Source organism: Lepidochelys olivacea, assembly GCF_965140295.1.
Source record: "Lepidochelys olivacea isolate rLepOli2 genome assembly, chromosome: 10".
NCBI classification, from domain to species: Eukaryota; Metazoa; Chordata; order Testudines; family Cheloniidae; genus Lepidochelys; species Lepidochelys olivacea.
Window position 1 is genome coordinate 35,014,915 of NC_140420.1, and position 24,247 is coordinate 35,039,161.

Below are 24,247 nucleotides of genomic sequence, written 5' to 3' on the forward strand. Positions count from 1 at the left end.
CAGTCCCCTGTACCCATCCGAGCATGAGTAGTGGCGCCTTTAGCTTCTCCACTGGAGACAGGAGAGGACATTTCCTTGGACTCAGCCTCCATTTAGGATTCCATCCCTTTCGAATTCCAGACTCCTCCTTTGAGACCCCTGTAACCAGTCAGCATATGACCCATCACCTTTGATAGGAGAATCTCTGGGTCCCACTCCTTTCCTTTATGCCCCCTCTCAGTGGGCCTTATTGAACCCTTGGACCCCTTACGATGACCAGCTCTATAGGGTGCCCTCATGCAAAATGACCTGTGAAGATCAACAGCCATCGGCACTTCAGGACTTTCTTCCTCAAGAAAAGTCTCTTGAGAAACAGGACTTAAGGGTAGAGGAGGAGACACCACAATCCTCCTCCTGTCCAGACAAGGCAGCTCTGCCTCCTCTGCCATCCTACACAGATTATTTCAAGGCTTTTCAAGACCTAAAGAAAGGCTTTAGTGAATCTGTTTTCCAGCCTGTACTGAGTCACCTGCTCAGCACCCTCCTCTGTGCTGAGATACTACTCATAAATTCCCTGACGTGGAGCACCCATAGGGATAGTAACTCAAAGAAGAGAGGTTACTTGCCTTCTGCAGTGCCTGGAGTTCTTCGAGATGTTTTGTCCTTGTGGGTACTCCATCAACTGCTCTCCTTTCCCCTCAGCTTCGGAGTCCTGCTGGGCTTCGAGGTTGAGAAGGAACTGGAGCAGTGGCAGGCCTTTATACTGGAGCACAAAGAGTTGTAAGGGTGCAGGCACAGACCCGTGAGCACTGATGACTAAATGGGTGTGCACATTGTCTCATGGAGCATCCATCTCGAGGAACTCCAGTTCCTGGACAGGTTAGTAACCTCTCATTCTTAGTAACTGTTGGCCAATGGCGCATGATACAAATGTTTGCTGTGGTTTTCTAATCACATTAGTTACAATAATACTTTTTATCTGAAAATTCAGGGTCCATAGTAATGTTAATCTAAAAATGAACATGAAGGCCAAATCAACAGAGCTGAAGTTCTCCTTCAGATCTCAGCCCCAACCCAATGAGAGTGGATCTGCACTCAGATGACTACAGTAGGCACAAATTGTACCTCTTCACTCATTAGATCTATTCCTTGTGTAGATTCAGAATCCTCTATTCAGACTTTGGGGGACGGGAGGAAAGATTTTGCTGCTTTTTAGTCCTGCTAGGCCTGCAGAGCCAACACACAGCTGGATTCTGATCTTTCTTGTGCCTTGAGGAAATTGTTTACTAGGTTCCAATCAGCTACACATGTGCTACACAAGGCTGTCACTGAAGACTGTGAGGTTTCATGGGAGTAAATGAGGGCACTGTTTGGCCTATAGAACCTTTACTACCAGTGGCAGTGCACCAGGAGGAAAGAAGCCAGCTTGATTATCTGGTCCCAGCATGAGTTTTCAGTGTCAATAGTTAGAAACATCACCTGAAAATGAAACACATTTGCTAGGGAGCCATTGCAAGACAATAAATCTAGATCCCTGGCATTTGTACTGGGTTTTTTTTCATAATGGGACCGTACTTTAAAATAATAGCACTAACACTGTTAAAAAGTTTTCAAACGGGATGTTTTTTCATTGAAAAATTACCTTTATTATATGAAAAAAAATTGTAAAATTCTGTTATCCTAAAAAAAATTCTTTTGCCAAAAGTCTTTTGTGACATTTTAATTGGAATGTTTATCGACATTTTTATCAAACATGTTTGAAACAGGTATTGAAATGGATATCAGCATTTTTAATTTGCCAAAGACATTTAGGTAATGCGCTGGTTAATATCCTTGATAAACAAATTTCTATCAAACATTTCCAAAAAATGAAAAATGAGTCTGTTTCACTTGATGAAACAGAAACACATTTTTGAAAAAATTGAAATGCAGTCTGAAATTCTTGATTTGAAAAATTGAAATATATTCTGTGTTGTTAAAATTCTTCCACCAGTGCTCGACAGCACTTTTTTATCACAGCACAGCCTTGTGAAATTTTTCTATATATATTTTCAGGTTTCAGAGTAGTAGCCGTGTTAGTCTGTATCCGCAAAAAGAAAAGGAGAACTTGTGGCACCTTAGAGACTAACAAATTTATTTGAGCATAAGCTTTCGTGGGCTACAGCTCTCTTCATCGGATGCATGCAGTGGAAAATACAGTAGGGAGATTTTATATACACAGAGAACATGAAACAATGGGTGTTACCATACACGCTGTAAGGAGAGTGATCAGGTAAGGTGAGCTATTACCAACAGGAGAGAAAAAAAACCTTTTGTAGTGATAATCAAGGTGGGCCATTTCCAGCAGTTAACAAGAACGTCAGAGGAACAGCAGGCTAGGGGGAGGGGGGCGGGAGGAATAAACGTGGCGAAATAGTTTTACTTTGTGTAATGACCCATCCATTCCCAGTCTTTATTCCAGACTCCAAGGAGAGATTGCTGAATTGGAATTCATTTGCAAACTGGATACAATTAATTTAGGCTTGAATAAAGACTGGGAGTGGGTGGGTCACTACACAAAGTAAAACTATTTTGCCATGTTTATTCCCCCCCCCGCCCTACTGTTCCTCTGACGTTCTTGTCAACTGCTGGAAATGGCCCATCTTGATTATCACTACAAAAGGTTCCCCCTCACCCCCCATCCCCCCCGCTCTCCTGCTGGTAATAGCTCACCTTACCTGATCACTCTTGTTACAGTAAGAAGAAAAGGAGTACTTGTGGCACCTTAGAGACTAACAAATTTATTTGAGCATAATCTTTCATGAGCTACAGCTCACTTCGTCAGATGCATGCAGTGGAAACTACAGTGGGAAGATTTATATATACAGTGTATTGTCCACTGGGGAATGCTCACTATTAGCTGGAAAAGGAGTTTTCTCCAGATATTTACAAGGGTTGAAAATGATGTCTAAGCTGCATTGTAGCAAATTGTGTTCCTTACCAACCATGAATTAACTCCTTCTCTCCCTATCCATATTCCCTGAACTGAGGATGTGTGCGGCCATGGACCACATATGCCAGAGTGGAATATTATAACATCCTCAGGGAAACCGGGTTTTGTTTTGGTTCTTCCAAAGGATTTATCTTAAAACACCACTAGACCTATGTATGTATGTATGTATGTGTGTGTGTGAAAGCTGCCATGTTGGATTGAACCAGGGGCTTCCAGAGCTAAAAGCGAAAGCTGCTACAGCTTGAGCTAAACAGACAAGGGTCCCTAGCTGGTGCTGTAACAGACTCATATTCTCTGAGGATCGGGTGCAGAGTGGGCCCTGTAACATACACTCTCCAGTAGGCTGCATGTGCACATATGCTGGTTTGGTGATCTTGGGGGGATATTGTGGCAGCTCTGTCTAAAGAGATCATGGCCATTTATAGTGTACAGAGGACAGGAAGCAGGGAAGATTGACCAGTGTGTTTGCTTACGGTATGGATGTTGTTAGCCATTGGAAGTTTGCCAGGTGTATCTAATACTCAACAGGAATCAGTGTAATCTCTTTCTCACCCCGCTTTTCTTTTCAGGAGCCTGCAATTTTGGAAGCTCACTGCAGCTACCTCACCTCTGGTTCCTCCCTCGTGTTGTGCCTGCAGAGACAGAATGCTGTAAAGAAGCTGGTAGACTTATTGGGGCCAGAGGACCCTACACTGGCTCAAACACTAGACCCATGCTTTTGGAGGGCTCAGTACGGTGCCAGCTCAGTCCAAAATGGATTTTACGGTGGGTCTCCAAGTTAAGAAAAATTTATTTGAGGGACTCACATATGTCAAGAGAAACAAACATACACTGTTACTATTTCTTCAAGCATTGTCAGTCTAGAGCAACCCTTGGGAGGCTCCTCCACACTGCACCAAAGCCCAGAAGCCTGTGGAAAGCTTTGGCTGTTGTGTAGTGGCTGTGCAGAATTCTAGGTAGAGATGTATAAACAGGCATAGCCCCATTGCAGCCTCGGTTCTGGCCAAAGCCATCAAAGTGGTAAGTCAGAATTCCCTTTGATCTCTTGACTTTCAACTCTGTGGTCTTCTCATCTTTCTCCCTAGTTGGAGTTGGTTGTCAAATACCTAAATCAGATATTAGACACATGAGTAGTTTTTAAAATAAATCAGGTTTCAGAGCAGCAGCCGTGTTAGTCTGTATCCACAAAAAGAAAAGGAGTACTTGTGACACCTTAGAGACTAACAAATTTATTTAAAGCTTATGCTCAAATAAATTTGTTAAAATAAATCAGTAAGCTTTAGAAGGCATATGGATTTTGGTTCCATAGGTACCATTCTCTAGCCCCATTAGGTTAATTAGGTTTTTCTGTTTAGTTCCACTCCATGTCACCAAATCACCCTCCTTCCCCATCCCTCTCCTTGCTGGACTTGAGGGCACTCAGCAGATTGATCTGCATGTTCAAGGTCAGGATGATGACAGTCTCCTTCAGAGCTTTTCTAAATTCATAAGGGTGGCTTGCCGCTCTCTGCTTCAAAGACTCATACTTCCATCCATCCGGCCAGCTTACAGATGGGAAGTATCTTTTCTGCATCCAACAGGATCTGTGCCAATACAGAGTTCTATTGTTTGGCCTTTCTGTTACATACACAGTATTTACCAACTGCCTCATTCCGACAGCAGCTCCCTTGCAAAGAGAGAGAATCCGCATCTTCCCCTATACGGATGCCTCAAGGAATGCAGTTCATCCTTCAAGAGTTGTTCGCTATTCCAGTCCTTGGGTTTATGGATAAACCAAGAGAAATCCGTCTCCACTTCCACTCAGACCATCCCATCCATGGGAGTGACTGAAGATTAGGATTTACCTGCCTGAAAGATTTGAAGAAATACTCAGAACTGTTTAATTAGCGCAAACCCATCCTGAAAACCCTACTTCTCAAGTTCCTAACAGGTTGATAGATTTACATATCCTGAAAACTCTGTGAATGAGACCTCGCCAGGCATGGTTCAAAAAGGTCAGAGTATCTCCTATGAAGTCTGGAGTTCATGCTGACTTACATCAGCTGATGGTTTGGCCCCAGAGTGCCTATTCCTCAAGAGATCACACAGCCCACACAATGTTTGCAGAAGGGTCCCTTAGAATCACTAGTCCCATCCATTTCCTCAGTCACATAGCTGGGCTAGTTGACACCCACAATTGGTGTACACCTGTATGCAGACACCAGATTACACACCAGTGTACTGGAGCTGAGACTAATTTGGCTGGCACACAACAGCTTCCTTCCACACATTCCAGGGAAGGCAATACAGTTGACAGTGTACTCTGTAATTTGTCAAGGCAGGGCAGGATCCACCCTGCTGTGCCAAGAAGCAGTCCATCTTTGGAAACAGGGCATTCATCAGTTCATCATACCCCTCCTCCAAGCAAGGAAAAAGCGCTTGACACACTGAGGAGGAAAAGCAGCATTCAGCTTGGACCAATCAGCGATCAAGAGGGGATTAGCCAAGAAGATTTCTTTGCCATATGAAAAAACACCAAGTGCCCTTATGTTTGCTCCAGACAAAGGCAAATTTCTGGCTCCCTGCCAGATGTCTTCTTAACAAACTGGAGCAGACACTAATTGTGTGGGTTTTCTCCCATAGCAGCAGTCCCTAGAGTAGTCAAGAAAAATCAAGCAAAACACACAGGTAGAATTCTGCTGATGGCACCAAACTGAGCCATGCAGTTTTAATATTAGCAGTTGACCAACCTGTACCACTTCCTTCTTTTCTGGACTTTCTTTTTCCACACCAAGGTCCAAGGGTGTCTGATGCCCTGTGGCCCTGCATCTTGTGTGATCATTTACACTTGTGCAAAGGGGCTGGAAAAGTCTCCTGTTCTGATTTGGGAGCATTTTACACCCACTCTGCAGAGGTTTAAATGACTTTCACAAGGTGTAGGCCAATCAGGCTTAAGGGCTCTGCAGCTGGCAGCATGACTTACGCACCAGTGATCATTATATTATAAACTGCTGGGGCCAGTGCTGTCTCTCACGTTATGTCTGTACTGACTGAAGACTCCGGGAGCTATTGTACCACAAATAAATATTCATATTTTGAGTCTGTGCAGCCTGCAATGGTGACCATTCTCCAGAGGGTAGCAGGCTTTGGTACAGAGAACTGTTGCATCCCAGAATCATGGGTCTGCCCCGACATATCGACAATCTGCTTGAATTCCAGTCCAGGGGAATAATGTTTCTTTCTCCAGTGTCTTCCAAGCAGTGTAAATACAGCCTCACAGCACTCCTGTGCTGTACGAAAATCTCATTATTCCTATTTTGCAGAAGGGGAAACTGAGGCATGTGGTGGTTAAATGACTTTCCCAGCACCTCACAAGTCTATTAGTGTCACATCCAGGATTGGGACCCAGACCTCCTGCCTCTCAGTACTGTGCTTTAACCACAAGTCCATCCTCCTCCTCTTGTGTCCCCCCCACCCATATTGTCCCCCTCTCCAAAATCCTGACATCATCAGAGGTGCAGAGTGGGGCATGATTAAATAACACATTATGCCTCGTGTCTGAGCTGTGCCTGTTGATGAAAATACTGAGCCACTAAAGTAATAACAGAGTGACTATCTCAGCTGTGTTCCCAGTATAACTACCTGTTGTAGTGGTGCTTGTGATGACGACAGCTATGACACTCATTCCCTCTGGGAGTGGCTGATATTTAAAGGGAAAGAATTTACGCTACTGTAAGTTATCACCACCAGTGTTACTGAGATCATTAGTAGCTCCCTCCCATCCAATAACACCTGACTGATGTGATCTAGACAGCATGGGAGCCATGGTAGTGGATTATCACCGCAGTGTGAACTGTTTCACTGATTATCTCCAATGAGTCCCATTATTACCCTGCTAGGAAATGAAAGGAGTCTTGTTTTGTATGAAGAACAAAGCTGAGAAATAATAGAGCAAAATCAAAATACCAAGAAGACAATGAAGCAAATGTAAATATCATGCTTTTAAATGTTTGCGGTGACTGTATATAACAGCTGCCCTTTAAAGCAATTACTTCAGTGAGTTGCACGCCATCAGTCTTGCAGGTAGATGAGTGTGAGCCTACAGAATGTTTAATTCCTAGCCTGATAGAATCCTCTCCTTGTGTCTGTCTGTCAGGCTCCAGATCCTATCACGCTGCTGTCCGAGATATGAAGTTGTTTTTTCCAGAAGGGCTGTGCTGTGCCGATTCCTGGGTGCTAAAGGAAGAAGAGGTAGGATTCTGCCCTGTCCTGAAGAATGTCCTGCTCTATCAGAGCAATAATTGTGGCCCTAGTACCCCAGGACTCTGATCCTCTTCCTCTTTATATTCCCTATGGGAAGGAGCGGTGGAAGTACACTAAAAGTGGAGTGGCCAAAGGCACCTGAACTGTGTCCCTGCCCCCCTGCACTGCCCCTTTCCCCTGAGCCCCTGCCCTCGTCCTTGCACCGCCCCTTACCCCCTAAGCTCCCACCCTTGCACTGCCCTTTCCCCCGAGGCTACCCCCACTGCCCCTGCGCCCTTGCTTCTACTCCCACACCACCCATTCCCCTAGAGCTCCCGCCCTCGCACCTCCCCTTCCCCCCATGCCCTCGCTCCCGACCTCGCACTGCCCCTTCCCCTGTGCCCTCGTTCCCACCCTTGCACCGCCTATTCCTCTTGAGCTCCCACCCTTGCACTGCCCCTTCCCCCCGCACCCTCGCTCCCACCCTCGCACCACCCGTTCCCCTAGAGTTCCCGCCCTCACACCGGCCCTTCCCCCCATGCCCTCACTCCCACCCTTGCACCGCCCCTTCCCCCCGCACCCTAGCTCCCACCCTCACAACGCCCACTCCCCTAGAGCTCCCGCCCTCACACCGCCCCTTCCCCCTGTGCCCTTGCTCCCGCCCTCGCACCACTCCTTCTCCCGTGCCCTCATTCCCACCCTCGCACCGCCTATTCCTCTTGAGCTCCCACCCTTGCACTGCCCCTTCTCCCCGCGCCCTCGCTCCCACCCTCGCACTGACCGTTCTCCTTGAGCTCCCGCCCTCGTGCCACCCATTCTCCCTGAGGCCCCACCCTCAGACCGCCCATTCCCCCCAAGACCCCACCCCCCACTTGCTCCTCTCCACCCCTTCCCCCATTGCTCACCCTTATGGCCAGTAAAAAGTAGAGGGGGGGCATGGTCCCCTGGCTCTCCCTGTTCTGGTACCCCGCCTATGGGTGCCTTTTCCGTCTACCTAAGCATTGACTGTGGTAAAGCTTTTGATACTGTCTCACATTACCTTCTCATAAACAAACTAGGGAAATACAACCTAGATGGAGTTGCTATAAGGTGAGTGCATAACTGGTTGGAAAACTGTTCCGAGAGAGGCGTTATCAGTGGTTCACAGTCAAGCTGGAAGGGCATATCGAGTGGGGTCCTGCAGGGTTCGGGCCTGGGTCTGGTTCAGTTCAATATCTTCATCTGTGATTTAGATAATGGCATACAGATCACACTTATAAAGTATGTGGACTATACCAAACTGGGAGGGGTTGAAAGTACTTTGGAAGATAGGATTATAATTAAAAATGATCTGGACAAACTGGAGAACTGGTCTGAAGTAAATAGGATGAAATTCAATAAGGACAAATGCAAAGTACTCCACTTAGGAAGGAACAATCAGTTGCACACATACAAAATGGGGAAATGACTGCCTGGGAATGAATACTACAGAAAGGGTTCTGGGGTTCATACTGGATCACAAGCTAAATATGAGTCAATAATGTAACACTGTTGCAAAAAAAGCAAACATCATTCTGGGATGTGTTAACAGTAAGCAAAACACAAGAAGTAATTCTTCTGCTCTACTCTGCACTGATTAGACTTCAATGAGTATTTTGTCCAGTTCTGGGTGCCACATTTCAGAAAAGATATGGACAAATTGGAGAAAGCCCAGAAGAGAGCAACAAAAATGATGAAAGGTCTGGAAAACATGACTTATGAGGAAACATTTAAAGAATTGGGTTTGTTTAGTCTGGAGAAGAGAAGACTGAGGGGGGACATGATACCACTTTTCCAGTACATAAAAGGTCACAAGGATGAGGGAGAAAAACTGTTCTCCTTAATCTCTGAGGATAGGACAAGAAGCAATGGGCTTAAATTGCAGCAAGGGAGGTTTTGGTTGGACATTAGGAAAAACTCCTAACTGTCAGGGTGGTTAAGTACTGGAATAAATTGCCCAGGGAGGTTGTGGAATCTCCATCATTGGAGATTTTTAAGAGCAGGTTAGACTAACACCTGTCAGGGATGGTCTAGATCAGGGATCTCAAACTCAAATCACCATGAGGGCCACATGAGGACTAGTACATTGGCCCGAGGACTGCATCACTGAAACCTTTTCATACAACAATACAAAAGTATAATCAAAAATGAAAAAAATGAAGAGTAATATAGTATGCTATTAAAAGTCAATGTATTAACTTTTTTAAAACTGTAAACACTTGTAACTATTCCTTATGTGGTCAGTAACACTGATGATGATCTACACTAACAGTCTATCAACATAGCTGTAATGGCAGGAACTTTTTAAAGTAACTATTCATACAAAATACAGTGCCCCTTTTAACAAACATTCTTCCCAACTACTCACAGCAAAGAATCATACATGCTGAACTTCATACCTCAGACTGCTCATCTAGTCCATGAGGCCCCACCCCTGCCCCACCTCTTCCCACCCCTTCCCCAAAGTCCCCGCCCCAGCTCTTCCCACTCCCTGCCCCTTTTCCAACCCCTTTCCCAAATCCCCACCCCGGCCCCGTCTCTTCTCCACCTCCCCCCCTGAGCGCGCCGCATCCCTGCTCCTCCCGCTTCCCTCTGTTTGGTGGCGGGAAGTGCTGGGAGGTATGTGGAGGAGCGGGGGACATGGTGGGGAGGGGAACTTGGCTGCCGGTAGAGTCGGTGCCTATGAGGGCCACAGGATATAACTCTGTGGGCCGTGTGTTTGAGACCCCTGGTCTAGATAATACTTAGTCCTGCCATGAGTGCAGGGGACTGGACTAGATGACCTCTTGAGGTCCCTTCCAGTCCTCCAATTCCATGATTCCTGCCATAGAGCACTAACATAAGCTGACCCAGAGTATCTGACTGGTTTTTCTAAACTGGATTTGAGGCCAATTACACTGAGCAAACATGAGTGCTCTGGTCTGAAGATTTAGAACCAGGATTCCACAACTGAGTCAACAGGGGTGTTTCTTGAAGTGGCTTACTGGCAACGAGAGTCACAGACAGCAGCAATCCAGCCTCTCCGACATTCAGTGGGTAGAAAACAAGAGTCTGATTTGCCAAGCCACTGAGCATCTGCAACTCCCATCAACATGAGTTAGACATGGAGGTATGCAGCATTCTGAAAATCATGCTCCAGGGCTTTTCTTGAGGCACAATACTGAGGAAGCTAATTAAAGTGTTATGGCATTCTCCCAGTCCTTCTGCCCCATCACCATACAATTGCACAGAGCCACAGAAAGCTGCAGGGAATGACGTGGAAGAAGGATTTTTTCTCAGGGCTTTCCCTGAGCCACATGAATTTCAAGAGAATCCCATTTGCAAAACAGATGGGAAGAAAAATACTTGGTAAACATTTACTTGGTAAGAAATACTTCTCTGGGTGGTTGTCTTGCAAGAAATACTGCGCTGGAGGACCCCTGTTAGAATATATAACACCTGGGGGATAAGGAGCCTCATCCTAGAACAAAAACCCAGTCATCCCCATCCCATTCCATTTCATAGTAGATTCAATGTTGAATGCATGGGTGGAGAACCAGGCTTGCATTGGGGAAGGAGCAACTGAAAGCCAGGTGAAACCCTGCTTCTTCAAATTGCATGCAGTACATGGCATGGGAGATTCTTCTTCTCTTTCCATATATGGAGTATTTAGAATAAAATACCTGTATGAACTATCTTTCTGCTCCCAGCCTCTTGCTGGTGAGATTGGGATGAGCTGGGAGTGTTGCAGAGGCAATGCACTTAGTTTGCTCTTATATACAAAGGTTGTATGTGCCTCAGAAATCCTTGCCAGCTCCTGTCCAGAGGATATATTCAGGCCCACTCCAGCAACCTTTCCTACCAACTAAGGAGTGTAACTGATGGGCTGTAAAAGAAGTCCTGTCCAGTCCTCCCTGGCTGGGAAGATGTTAGCTGTGATGTAAGGCCTCAAGAGTAAAGGACATAAAGCAGTGGGAAACGAGAGACACTAAACCTTCAAGAAAGACACAGAAGTACCTTGGGGAATATAGAAGAGCAAGAGCTCCATGCACAGACGGAGAGACTCCCCTAGCCTGAGATTAGCCTGAACACTTCCTATTCAGGTTTCAGAGTAGCAGCCGTGTTAGTCTGTATTCGCAAAAAGAAAAGGAGGACTTGTGACACCTTAGAGACTAACCAATTTATTTGAGCATGAGCTTTCGTGAGCTACAGCTCTCTTCATCGGATGCATACCGTGGAAACTGCAGCAGACTTTATATACACACAGAGAATATGAAACAATACCTCCTCCCACCCCACTGTCCTGCTGGTAATAGCTTATCAATGCTTTTACAATGAATTGTTGCACTAACCATCCACCTCAAAATCAAAGGGTTCACATGGGAGTTAGGAAATAAATTAAAATGCGATGGTTCTGTCCGGCATGGGCATTTATCCAGATCCACCATGTGGTCTGCAATCATCTGCAGTCTCTGTTCAGAAGAGTTTCAGCCTCTGAAATAGCTCTGTGGGGTCCCAAACTGAGGTGCACAGGCACAGCTGTGTGAGATCTTAGGGCTGCAATAGCCAGGGGCTGCAGGTCAGGGGTGATGTGTGCTGGCAGAGCTGTGAGGGGGCTCAGGGGCTGAGAAGTAGAGGATCACAAAGGGCTGCTGGTCAGGAGGACATGTAATGGTAGACTTGTGCAGCCTGTACAGCGATTGGCTAGGTTATGTCGGGACTAGCTGCTAGGCCTGCACTTTCATAAACAACACTTTCTCCCAAATGCATCTGTCCTGAAAACATTACAGACAACACATTGTTAGTGCCTGCCACAGAGGGATAGGCTAGACAAGGAAGCCAAACTGGATGATCACAGTGGTTCCTTCTGGCCTTGGAATCTATGAATCTGTGACTGGGAACAGACAGTTATCAGCAACCTCTCCCCTCTTCTAGCAGGAGCTCCTGTTGTTTCCCCATTGTCCCCAACTCCCCATTATGCCTTCATGCTGGCTCTTCCCATCTCCTGCCTGTGCCCTGCCCTTTCCCAGCCTAAAGGAGAGAGCCACACAGACACAGCCTCGGGGAGAGGCAGGTCACATCAAGAGAGTGGGTTGGTTAGGAAAGTCCAAACTAGCTCCTCATGAAAGTCCCAACATGACCTGCCTCTCAGTGACCACAAACCCTCCCTTTTCCCCATCCTGGGGGCCCCACATAAACCCCAGATCAGTCCTGTAGGTGGTGCACACCTGGGAATTAGCCAGTGTCATAAAGGTTGAGAGGCAGGAAAAGGCAAGTGGGAGGAGGGGAGAACCCAGTGCTTAAAGACTGTGTTAGATGGACCCTTTCTTTGCTTCTAGCTGCAAAAGGATGGCACCAATCCCTAGGACATACAACATATCTCCACACAAGCTATTCCTATAATGGCACCATCTTAAACAGTGGGGCCCTTTACCTGTCATATGTACCAGCACTGCAAGGGTTAAATGGTTTGGGCTGTCAGGAACTTAATCCACCAGTGAAAAACAATTTAGGCTGCCTGTAGCTAAAATGAAATGAGAAACCTTTACTTTCTTGGTAGCTATTCTGATTTTATTTTCCAGTATGATCCTCGCATCCAAAGAGTTAGGGAGCTAGAAATGCTACCATTATGCCAGTGGGTTGATTCTTGGAGACTAGAGAGTCTGGCCTGGGCAAGGATTTTGGATGCAGGATCTTTAAAAGGATAACATGGCGCCGTCCTGAATTAACCACAAAGAAGGGGTAATGCATGCAGAGCGTTCCTTCAGCTCCCAACTATATGACTGGGCCTTTCCTAGGCTGGCAATTACAGGTGTATGCAACATCCTGACAAAACACTTCTCAGCTTTCCTGAATAGCTGTTTACAAAGCTTCACCCATCCTGATTACAGAATCACGGAAGATTGGGATTGGAAGAGACCTCAGGAGGTCATCTAGTCCAACCCCCTGCTCAAAGCAGGACCAACACCAACTAAATCATCCCAGGCCTTTGTCAAGCCAGGCCTTAAAAACCTCTAAGGATGGAGATTCCACCATCTCCCTAGGTAACGCATTCCAGTGCTTCACCACCCTCCTAGTGAAATAGTGTTTCCTAATATCCAACCTAAACCTCCTCCACTGCAACTTGAGACCATTGCTCCTTGTTCTGTCATCTGCCACCACTGAGAACAGCCTAGCTCCATCCTCTTTGGAAACCCCCTTCAGGTAGTTGAAGGCTGCTATCAAATCCCCCCTCACTCTTCTCTTCTGCAGACTAAATAATCCCAGTTCCCTCAGCCTCTCCTCATAAATTAAGTGCCCCAGCCCCCAGATCATTTTCATTGCCCTCCACTGGACTCTCTCCAATTTGTCCACATCCTTTCTGTAGTGGGGAGCCCAAAACTGGAGATAATACTCCAGATGTGGCCTCCCCAGTGCCGAATAGAGGGGAATAATCACTTCCCTTGATCTGCTGGCACTGCTCCTACTAATGCAGCCCAATATGACGTTAACCTTCTTGACAACAAGGACACACTGTTGACTCATATCTAGCTTCTCATCCACTGTAATCCCCCGGTCCTTTTCTGCAGAACTGCCGCTTAGCCAGTCGGTCCCCAGCCTGTAGCAGTACACGGGATTCGTCCATCCTAAGTGCAGGACTTTGCACTTGTCCGGTTTGAAACTCATCAGATTTCTTTTGGCCCAGCCCTCCAATTTGTTTAGGTCATTCTGGACCCTGTCACTACCCTCCAGTGTATCTACCTCTCCCCCCAGCTTAGTGTCATCTGCGAACTTGCTGAAGGTGCAATTCATCCCATCATCCAGATCATTAATGAAGATGTTGAACAAAACTGGCCCCAGGACAGACCCCTGGGGCACTCCGCTTGATACCGGCTGCCAACTATACATCAAGCTGTTGATCACTACCCATTAAGCCCGACAATCTAGCCACCTTTCTATCCACTTTATAGTCCATTCATCCAATCCATACTTTTTTAACTTGCTGGCAAGAATACTGTGGGAGACCAATCACATGATGTGCCTTTCCCCTTCCCTCCTGCAGATTTGTAACATGAAATGTGACCCGATAGTCAGACCGGAAATCAGCAAGCGGCACAGGATTGTAAAACATGAAACAAGAAGGCAACTCAATTTCCTGGGCTCCAAGCAGCAGCATAGTCTAGGTAAGGATATGTAGAGCTTGCTCATTATAGGCCTCAAACTGCTATTGATTAGTTGGCCAGCAAGACAAACCATCTGGTGTCAGCCAAAGTCGCTCTTGATGTCCTTTCAGAAAGCAGAGACAGTTCGGAGCTAGAAAGAACTACTCAAAAGTAGTTCAGGCCTGTTAACCCTTTGAATGCCAGGCCTTTTCCATGGACTTCGGATCAGGGCCCATGTGCCTCATTAGCATGATGAGCACACTTAAGGCTACATCTTCTCAGCTGTGCCCATTTTCCTGCCTTGCACATTAATAAGTAAGGGACAGGCTGCACAGAGGCATGGGTCTTAACTATCCCTCAGCGTGGAGGACTAGACCTAGCCCTTAACTTTACTCACTCCCACAGGTCACTTCTGCTTGTGCCAGATTGTTCTCAAGGAGCTGCAGGAATAAGGTATTGGTAATTCTGTGCATAAGGGGGAGCATGCTTGGTGAATTGATGGCTCCATGCACCGCTATCTGCTGGCTGTTTGCTGACCTTCCCACCTGGGGATAGTTCAATCAGTGACTATTTTCCATCTAACATTTCAGCTTGGGCAGATGGGAAATGCAAAGGCATATCAGACAAGGCTGCTTGAGAGGACACCATCAGGATCTCTCCAGTCCAGGCCTTTCCTGGCAGTAGTTCCCAGCCCTTTCTCATAATGCAGAACTTTTTTCTGAGTAGTTGCACAGTCGGAAAGGGCCAGGTTTATAGCATAGGTCCCAAACTGTTGATCTGTTTCCTGATTTAAAAGAGTTATTGCAAGTAAAACACCTCCCTGAGGAGCCGGGGGAATGCTTTGCAAGCTGCATGCAGCACTTTGTTTCCTAGTCTTGGCAGCAAATCCTGGAATCTATCCTGCTAGCTCCCGGGTGCTGTTTCGTAAATGTCACACCTTTACTTTGAGGTTGTCTAAGTAGAGTGAAGAGTAATGAAATATATTGGATTGACACAATACACCCATATGTCAGTTTCTGAGACAGTCTCCAGAGTGGGACTGTCCTGAGAAGGCAAGGACATGTGGCCACTAAACCATCAGGCACTACAGTAAGTGCTTCTAGTAAGTCAGATGCTGCATCCACGTCTTGGACACTAGAGGGCTCTATTGCACACACAGAAACCTGTTCCTTTGGCTCCTGTTCATCAAATCCACAAAGCTTTTGCCTATACAAACAAACAGATTTATCATAGGGAAATATGAAACACACCAAACTTTTCGGCTTCTGATCAGAATGACATGTTTGGATTATAAAACCAGATGGATTAACAGATTTGTTTGCCTGGAAGAAATTAAATGGAATAGTAGCTCATGTAATAAATCAGGCGCTCTCCTGGTCTGATGTCTCTGAAAATGGGGTCATTACTACTGTCTAACTTCTACACACCACATACACGCACGCACACACCAGTTCAGCATCTTGGGATGAGCAATCACATCTGCAAGCAACTACACAACATAACATTGTATGAACCTCTGATCCTTGTGTTATTTAGTTTGTTTGGGGGAGGAGAGGGTGTTTAGAAGGTTTTTTTTAAAAAAAATGTTAAACAACAATCTGTTGTGTTTTGATCTTTTCTCATCAGACCTGCCATTGCTTGATACACTCTGCCAAACCACTTGCCTGATACTTCCCGGGATAATCCTTCGGGGTTCAGAGCGCCCGCCTTACCTTGGACTGCTAGACCAGTTGATTGGCAGAGATTTCACAGTGACAGGGATACGGCTCACCGTGCTGGACAAATCACAGGCTCACCTCATCTCTGAGACACTGAGCACTGAGGGGTGCGATGTTTCGACAATGGTATGGAACAATGGAGCTACTCCTCCCTCTGCCCCCCAAACAAGAAGAGCCATTTGCTAGTCTATACAGTTTTTAGTTTCACTTAATTGTGACTCCTGAGATGGCAAATCCCTGTTAGGCCTTCGAGTACATCCCCCTATCAATGCATGATTGTGCCTTATTACACTTGCTTGTCTTGACTCCAGGCTAGTTATAATTACAGGGGCATCCCCAATTTCTCTTGGGAGTCTAGGCCGCAGGTTCAGGGAGGACGTTTGCCCTGATATATACAGCCTCTATTTCCCTGTTGTTAATTTCACTCCATTAATCCCTATCTCCCTTTTGCTATGCTAACTAATCCCTCTCTCTTCTTGGTGATTATACTCTTGATTTACTGGGAGGAGATTTTGTCCCCAGCCGCCTAGTTTTCGCTTAGCCAATCTAAGCATATTTAACTCTTTCATAGGTTTTACTCAGAAACCAGACCCCCAAGTCATTTTAGTTGCTTATCTCTGAACTCCCTCCAGATTGTCACTAGCTTTCTGGTGCTGAGGTACCCAATAGTAATCTTCAGGATAGTCCAGTGTGTTCACACATAGCTATTCAGAGCTCGATCCTGCAAAGGACTGAGAACTCGAGCCCTCCTCTAACAAAGCACTTAAGCACATGCTTAACTTAAGCATGTGAGGACTGCTGTTGAAGTCCATGGAGCTATGCCTACTTATGCCATCTGAGGATTTGACCCCCTCCCTGGCTGCTGTATGACAGACACACCCATAGAGGGAGCTGACTAGAATGAAGCAGGGAAGTGGACTATACAAGAAAGTGCTGTCAGATGCACAAAGCAAACAGTGGAGCGAAATGAGTTCCCTGGAAGTGGCTATAAACAAAGGACTGTCAAATGCACACAGTCACCCAACTGAGAAAATACAGACAAATATTTTTGCCTCTGACCTTTTAGCTTGAGGGGTCTTAGCTATTACTGTAGCAAGAGCAGGTAAGATATTTTCTAAGCGTGATTTTTAAACTGACACTATCCCTTTAAAGACAGGTTTCAGAGTAGCAGCCGTGTTAGTCTGTATTCGCAAAAAGAAAAGGAGGACTTGTGGCACCTTAGAGACTAACAAATTTATTTGAGCATAATTTATTTGTTAGTCTCTAAGGTGCCACAAGTCCTCCTTTTCTTTTTATCCCTTTAAAGTACGTGTGTATAGAAGAGCAATTACATCTAGCAACCAATTAGACTAAGCACCATCCTGTTTCCCTTTGGTTATCCCAAGAATACAAGTCCCTCATGCGCCAGGGAAGATCCCCAGCTATTATAGGAAAGACAAAGGGGTGGGTAGTATGATGGAAGCCAAGCAGCACCAGTAGGGTTGCCCAGAAATTATTTTCCCCAATCAGAGAGGAATGTCTTCAAACAGAGTTAGGCTGGGCTGGTATATTTCCACACAGGCCTGATCGTGCTGAGCCAAAGGGAGTCATTACAGCAGTCACTCTCCCCCTGCCAGAAGGAGACAGGTCCTTCTGGGAACTCCCTTTCCTCCTGCTATTGCAGTCTGAGTAACACACCTGAGGCCACAGTTTCTTTTCAATACCTCAGTTTGCCTCTCGCCCAGAGAGAAATGACTAGGAAAAATGTAAAGCCCAAGGTGAATGAGTAACAACTGAACTCTGGTGGAGCAGGCATTTCAAAGAGCATGCTGCCCCATCGCTTTCATCCCCCCACGCAGCGCGCAAGGTGTTCCTTGTGCTGTCAGCAGCCAATCGCAGAGTTACTTAAGTGGTCTTAGTACCAGCCTGGTGTTCTTCCCTCCCTTGCAGCATTCCCTGTTGGACGGGGCATGTCTGGTGGTAGCAGCACAGCGAGACAATGCCATTATTTGCTTTGAGTCCCTGCTGGACAGGTAAGCAAGGACAACACCACATCAGCCAAATGCCAGAGAGCTCTTGAGCTAATCATGGGGCTGGGTTGTCTTCTCTGTAATTCATTTCCAGTTTAGCCTCTCCTAAGGGCAGTTACCTCGCAAAGGCCACACATTTGTCATTATTTATTGGGGCAGGGGTATGCATCAGCATGTTAGAGAGTTTTTAATTTCTGAAGTCACACATCCTAAACACCCCAGCCAGGTGCTGGGGTCTCTCAAGGATGCAGTAAGGATGGCTTTGGGATTTTATTTTGCAAAGACACAGGGAGTTCTCCAAAATAAAGTCTTGCTTTGAGAATAAACTGCTGAATCAATAAACTTGCTAGGAGAAAATCTGTGTAGATTCTGCATTTACCATGGAAATCCAATTTCAAACAAACACCAGAGAGTGAAATAAAAAATAAACCTGTTCAATAAATCACCACAAATGCCTGGTAGAGGAGTAAATATGCTAAAACAAACAGAACCCCCCACGGGGACTGATTAGTGGAACAGAATTATCATCATACCAATTAACCCATTGACCCCAGGAGGCAGAGTTTCTCAACACTACAGGCTAATATTTTGCAATGTGATGTGCAGTTACATGCACCTGGCTTCTTCTGATGGCTCTGTTGTGCCAAGAACTTGGCAGAGCTCACGCATGAGGGTCATCACACAGCACAACAGGCCAATTCACTGCTGTGCAGCATCCCCTTGGATAACACCATCAGGATACTGCTCTTATTGAATGGACACACAAGAATGCTGGAAAACTATCAGATCTTTAAAAATACATTGGTAGGCCATTTGGAGACATTGGCCAGCTATGAAGGGGATCTGATGTTGTCACCCAAGCTCAGTACCTAGTTGTGGGAGCTGGGAATCACCCAAGTGACTTAGGGAGCCTCACTGATTTTCACTGGGACATTAGTCTCCTAAATCAAGGTGCTTTTGAAACTCTTACCCAGCACCTCTAGTCCTTGTCCTCTGGCTGATTCAGGCTTTGATTGGCTTGAGAGTGGGAGGAGCGAGGACTAGTGGAGACCTCTTGGTTCTGAGAGTGGCTCCAGAAGGCTTGGGTATTTGGGAAAAAACTAAAACTAAGTCCTTTAGAATTTCCCTGTGTGAGATCTTTGCTTTCCACCAGAGCTTCTCTGTTTCCCCCACTTCCCCAGAGACTCTGTTACATCACTGGTCATTACCGTTTGTCTGAGGGATTATATTTTAAGAGCCTCAATCCATTTATACAAAGCTTTGTAAAGCCCTGGATTTATCTGTGTAAAAAATTTCAGCAACAGATGCATATGGCCTGAGCTGCTGGCAAAGAACATACCCCTCCCCTCAGCGAGGTCATTTGCAGACTCTGACAGCCTAGACAGCAGAGTAACATTTGCTTCTCCCTTGCTGTTTTTTCTCTCTCCCCAGTGGCCGCTGGCAGAAGCAGGCTGTGCTGGACTGCATGCAGCATCTTCTGTATCCCCAAACAGAGAAACAGGCAAGTGGAGGAGGCCCTGGTCCACAAAAATAGCCATTTTTCTTTCCATTGTGTTCTGCTGGCTGTAGATTAAGAAAACAGCTGTAGAGCTGGTCAGAAAACAGCTTTTATTTTTGGTGGAAATTTTGAACAAAAATGAAACTTTCTCTTGATGAGGGAAGGAGGGGTGCATCATGGGAGTCCCTGGTTGTGGTGCATCAAGGGAGATGTCGTCTGGCCAGAGATCTCAGCCCATGGAAGAGAATGAGAGCATAAGGCTCCCAAACTGCAATTTCCACAAGATGCTGCGGTGCCATTTTGAATAGAAATATATTGTCCTTTTGGCAAAATAGCACAGGTTTTCACATAAATCAGATACTTTTCATGAAAGTTTCATTTGGTTGAAAACCTAATTTTCCACTGAAAAATAGTTTTGATAGAAAATCTTCCACTTGGCATTAAAATTCTAGAAGTCCTCACACTGATCAGGTGGGGGAAGGGCAGTGAGCTCATTAACCCTTTAAATGATGGGCTGGCTGGCTGTTTTCTCAAGAGCACATTGCAAACATGGTTTGTGTCAAGTAGCTCCAAACCAGACAAGAGCTTTGGAGGCAGGGTGTTGGCTGAACAAGGAGTGTAAGGGGTATAAAGAGCTGGGACTGCATGAGAAATGGTAGCCAGCAAATCAGCCTGTCTGGGAAAGCAAGGGAGAGTGTCAGATGTGTTGGCAACATGGCATAGCTCTCATTGGAGCTGACAACAGATGGCAGATTTTCCCCAAAATCAACATTCAGCACCAGCCTTCTAAGGGTTAAGCCTCAGAAGATACAGCTGGGACGGCACCCCCAAGTCTGTGTTCTTGCCAAGGTGTGAACTCCCACAATTGGTGCTGTAAAGCTGTAGTTTCCAGCACCAGGTGTTCTGTATTGCCCCTGACAGGCAGTGCAGGTCCCCAATGCTGAACTGAGAGTGTGATACAAAGCCTGGGAAGGTCTGCAAACTCAGCTCTTAGGTAGCCCATCTTTAGAAGCCAGCTACAAATATATAACACCATCATACCTGCTGCTGCCAATGGTGGTCAACTGTTGCCATATAATGTGCCAGGACAACAGTTCTGGGCTGTCCACTGGTATTTGGGATACCCTCTGATTTGCTTTGGAAATTATGTTGGTTGTAGCTGTCTGATATAAAATCTCTTCTGTCTTGTGCCAATAAATGGGCAATCAGCCCATGATGAAGAGGCTTGGGATGTTTTCTGTGCCAGGACAAGTTCCATTGCTATACATGTGTTCAGCCCAGCCTCTCCACCAATCAGCATATTGGGCCCAATCTCATTTCCACTGAAGGCAAGGACAAAACTCCCATTGATTTCAGTGGAAGCAGGAGCAGGCCCACTGGAATTTGCCGATGAGGCCTTCAGCTTTGTCCTGAGAAGAGCAAATGCAGCATTTTGCAATCAATGTAGAAAATAGTGCCCCCTTGATGACGGTGCCAGCCATGGTGCTTCCTGCTGTTGGATAGAGATGCACAGTGGGAAATACCATCTCTCATTGTCAAGGGGTCTTTTGCTCAGGTAGCTTTAGAAATGATGGAGCAAAACCTGAGGAGCAAACTCCTAGAAAAATGAGTTTAAACTGCTTCAAAGGATGTCCCTGGAAACTATGTTTGACCCCCTGGTCCCTTGCTGATGAATTTACGAAGTGCCAGCCAGACCTCCCAGGTCAGAGCTAATGAGAAACAATACGATGTCAGGCAAAGGGCAGCAGGGCTAAATAAGAGAAGCTAAGATTTACAGCAGATCACTTGAGCAGAGCTGCAGCCTTCAACAGTGGAGCTAAGTCACGGACAGTACTGAAAAGGGATTGCCCATTTGACTCATAGTCTCATAGACGTCAAGGCCAGGAGAAGGGACCATCATGATCATCCAGTCTGTCCTCCCGCATAGTGCAGGCCACAGAACCTTGCCCACTCACTTCTGTAATACTCCCATAACCTCTGGCTGAGTTACTGAAGTCCTCAAGACTTCAAGTTACAGAGAATCCACCATTTACTCTAATTCAAACCAGCAAATGACCCATGTCCTACACTGCAGAGGAAGGCAAAAAACCCCCAGGGTCTCTGCCATTCTGATCGAGAGATGTCCTTCTGAACCCCACGTATGGCGATCAGTTTTAGACCCTGAGCATACGAGCAAGAACCACCAGCCAGACACCTGGGAAAGAATTCTCTCTAGTGTGATGGATGGGCCGTCTGTGTAAGGTACTATGAATCATTAGGTTACCCTTTAAGATCGTATACCAAGACCAGGCAGATGTACTGCACTGCTCCAAAAAGAGAGTGGTGGCTGCTTTGTTTTATGAGACTCACTCGAATATGTGGGGAAGGAATGCTATTTCCGTATAGGATTCTGCTGCCTTTTCTGTTTAACAAAGCACATGGTAATGTGTATGTATATATCACACTGGAATTGAATTGTCAGGCTGGGATGACCTATACCTTGGTTAGGCACTTCCGTGCACTCTGATTGGTTTTGGCCATCTGATTTGCATAACTGCGGACACAGCTATTTCCTACTAGCTGTATGCTAAGTAAGAGCCCTGCTGCCCCCCCGATCTAGCCGCTGTTAGCCAGTCAGAGTGCTAAGTTTTGCTTGGACATTGTACAGATATCAATAACTGTACAGCAAATGTGCAAACTTGCCTCCTCTGAGTGACAGCTCTAATCCCACAGCTCTGCCTGGCTCCCGAACCCTCTGGGAGTTTTTCTGCTGTGAGCCAGCAGCCAAGATGGCTGTCTTAGCTTCTCCCTCCCTTCACCTGCATCAGAAAAACTCTATGGAATAGAAGGGAAAAAAACAGACATGGAATAGAAGGGAAAAAAATACTAGCAAGCGAAGAGACTGGGGTTGTGAGAGCAGCGAGTGGGGGACTTTTTCCAAAGCACTCTGGGGAGATCCTCACCCCCACTCCAGCCTCTTTGTGCCAGGTGAAAGGGGTCAGACCACTGTAAAGGGGCCCTAAAAGTCCCATATCTTCCAGGAGAAGGATTCCCCTAGTGCAGGCCCTAGGAAAGACAGCCACAATGCTATCTTCCAAGGATCTTCTTACAATACCTGGCATATGGACATGTCGAAGGCAGGGCTGGGGGCATGTTGGGGGGAGCCTCAGCAAGTAGCATTGCAGGGATGCTGGGCAGTGCTGTGGCCCAAAGGGCATCCCCAAGAGGCTGCCAAAATGTAGACAAACCCTGAGGTCTCTCTGTAACTCTGGGGGCTGTAGAGGAGCCCAGGATGGGGAAGGCACTAAGGTGGCTTGAAGCCAGTTTAGCTGCCCACCCCCTGGGACATGAGCTCTGTGCTGCCCTTCTGAAAGGCACAGCCCAGAATGTCACCCTCTGACTCCTAGCTCTCTTCAGGCCCCATCATGCGCTCACTGACTTGGATGGGAGTCCATGAGACAGGCACTCCCTCTGTCCCAGTCCCCATACAGGTGAGCAGGGCCTTGTCCCCCAGGTCTTGCCTGGTGTCAATGACCTGACTGCATTATTTGCCCCCAACCTGTCCGTCTCCATTCCTTTGGGAAGCATCAGGAACAAACCCATATGGCAGCCAGCCAGACCAGTAGAGCCAGGTTGGGGTTGGAAGGAAGGGGTGGGAGGAAGAGGAGCCTAGGGGATGTCTTTAGATGATTTCCCACTCAGCACCTTGTGCATGTCATTTTTGCTTCTCTTTCATTGAAAACATGAGCCCTGAAAGTGTCTGTGTCATAATAATAACTGGAGGGTGTTTCCCTTCTGCTAGGCTAATCCACCCCTCTGCATCAGGATGGATTCAGCCCCAGATACACTTATTACCTGGTACACAGACAGTAAAAGCTAGCCTGCCCCCACCCTGCTTTCTTTTCTCCCCAGGCTGAGGAGCTGCTCTGTTGCCTTTTTGACTCCTTGACATCCAACAGCTTCTTCCGCATCGAAACCCTGGATTCCTAGTCAGGATTTTCTGTTCTCCTGACCAGCCCAACTGCAAATCCTGTCATGGTATCAGTACAGGTGCACGCCCTCGGGACTCCACTGGTAGAACAGCCTTTTAACTATTTGTTATTAAAATGTCAGGCCCAGAGTGTGGTATTTGCATCACTAAGTTGAAGTAGGGGGTGATCAGAGAAATAATCACTCAACACTGGAGCCATGGTTTCGAGTGCATGATTCGAAAGGGAACTTGTCTGTGCTGCACAAAGCAAATTGCAGAGCATTGCTTCATCTGGAGAACACTTTGGAGGCAGAGTACATGCAAAGAGTAGAACTTTCTCTGTGCTTGTCATTCTGTCTATTCCCCAGGAGCCATGTGAACAGGTATGTGGGACCCAAAGGAAACTGGGAGAAGATTCCTTTTTTGCTAATCACCAGCTTGTCCCTTGTGGAAGGGCCTGCTGCTTTCCTGTCTGGGTCAAAGGTCAGCTGCAGGCAGGCGAGATGGGCTGTGGCAAGAGTAGGGAGGAATCAGCCTTATAGTACAGCAAAAATTAATCATTTGAGGCCCTCTCATAATTACTCTGAATGTCTGAAGATTCCCATAGGGTCATTTTAGTCAAATCTCCTGTTGTGGACACAGCAAGGACAATTCCGGTGTGCTAACTCATAGCATCATGGCACATAAAAGGAGGACAGTTATTTGCTGAGATTTAGTGCAAGCTGTATTTCTTAGGGCATGG

The 24,247-nt window shown here is 46.4% G+C and overlaps 1 protein-coding gene across 1 annotated transcript in view; it reads left to right on the forward strand.

Moving 5' to 3' along the window:
- DNAAF8 (dynein axonemal assembly factor 8) overlaps nt 1-23,640 on the forward strand; it is a 151,232-nt gene extending 127,592 nt beyond the window's left edge. The window contains exons 26-32 of the mRNA XM_084641312.1: nt 3,541-3,736; nt 7,107-7,201; nt 14,232-14,352; nt 15,958-16,175; nt 17,979-18,061; nt 19,490-19,559; nt 23,448-23,640. Coding sequence (XP_084497438.1) covers nt 3,541-3,736; nt 7,107-7,201; nt 14,232-14,352; nt 15,958-16,175; nt 17,979-18,061; nt 19,490-19,559; nt 23,448-23,525 — 861 coding nt within the window. The 3' untranslated portion in view covers nt 23,526-23,640. The remainder of the gene's footprint in view (nt 1-3,540; nt 3,737-7,106; nt 7,202-14,231; nt 14,353-15,957; nt 16,176-17,978; nt 18,062-19,489; nt 19,560-23,447) is intronic.
- Nucleotides 23,641-24,247: the final 607 nt, after the last annotated feature.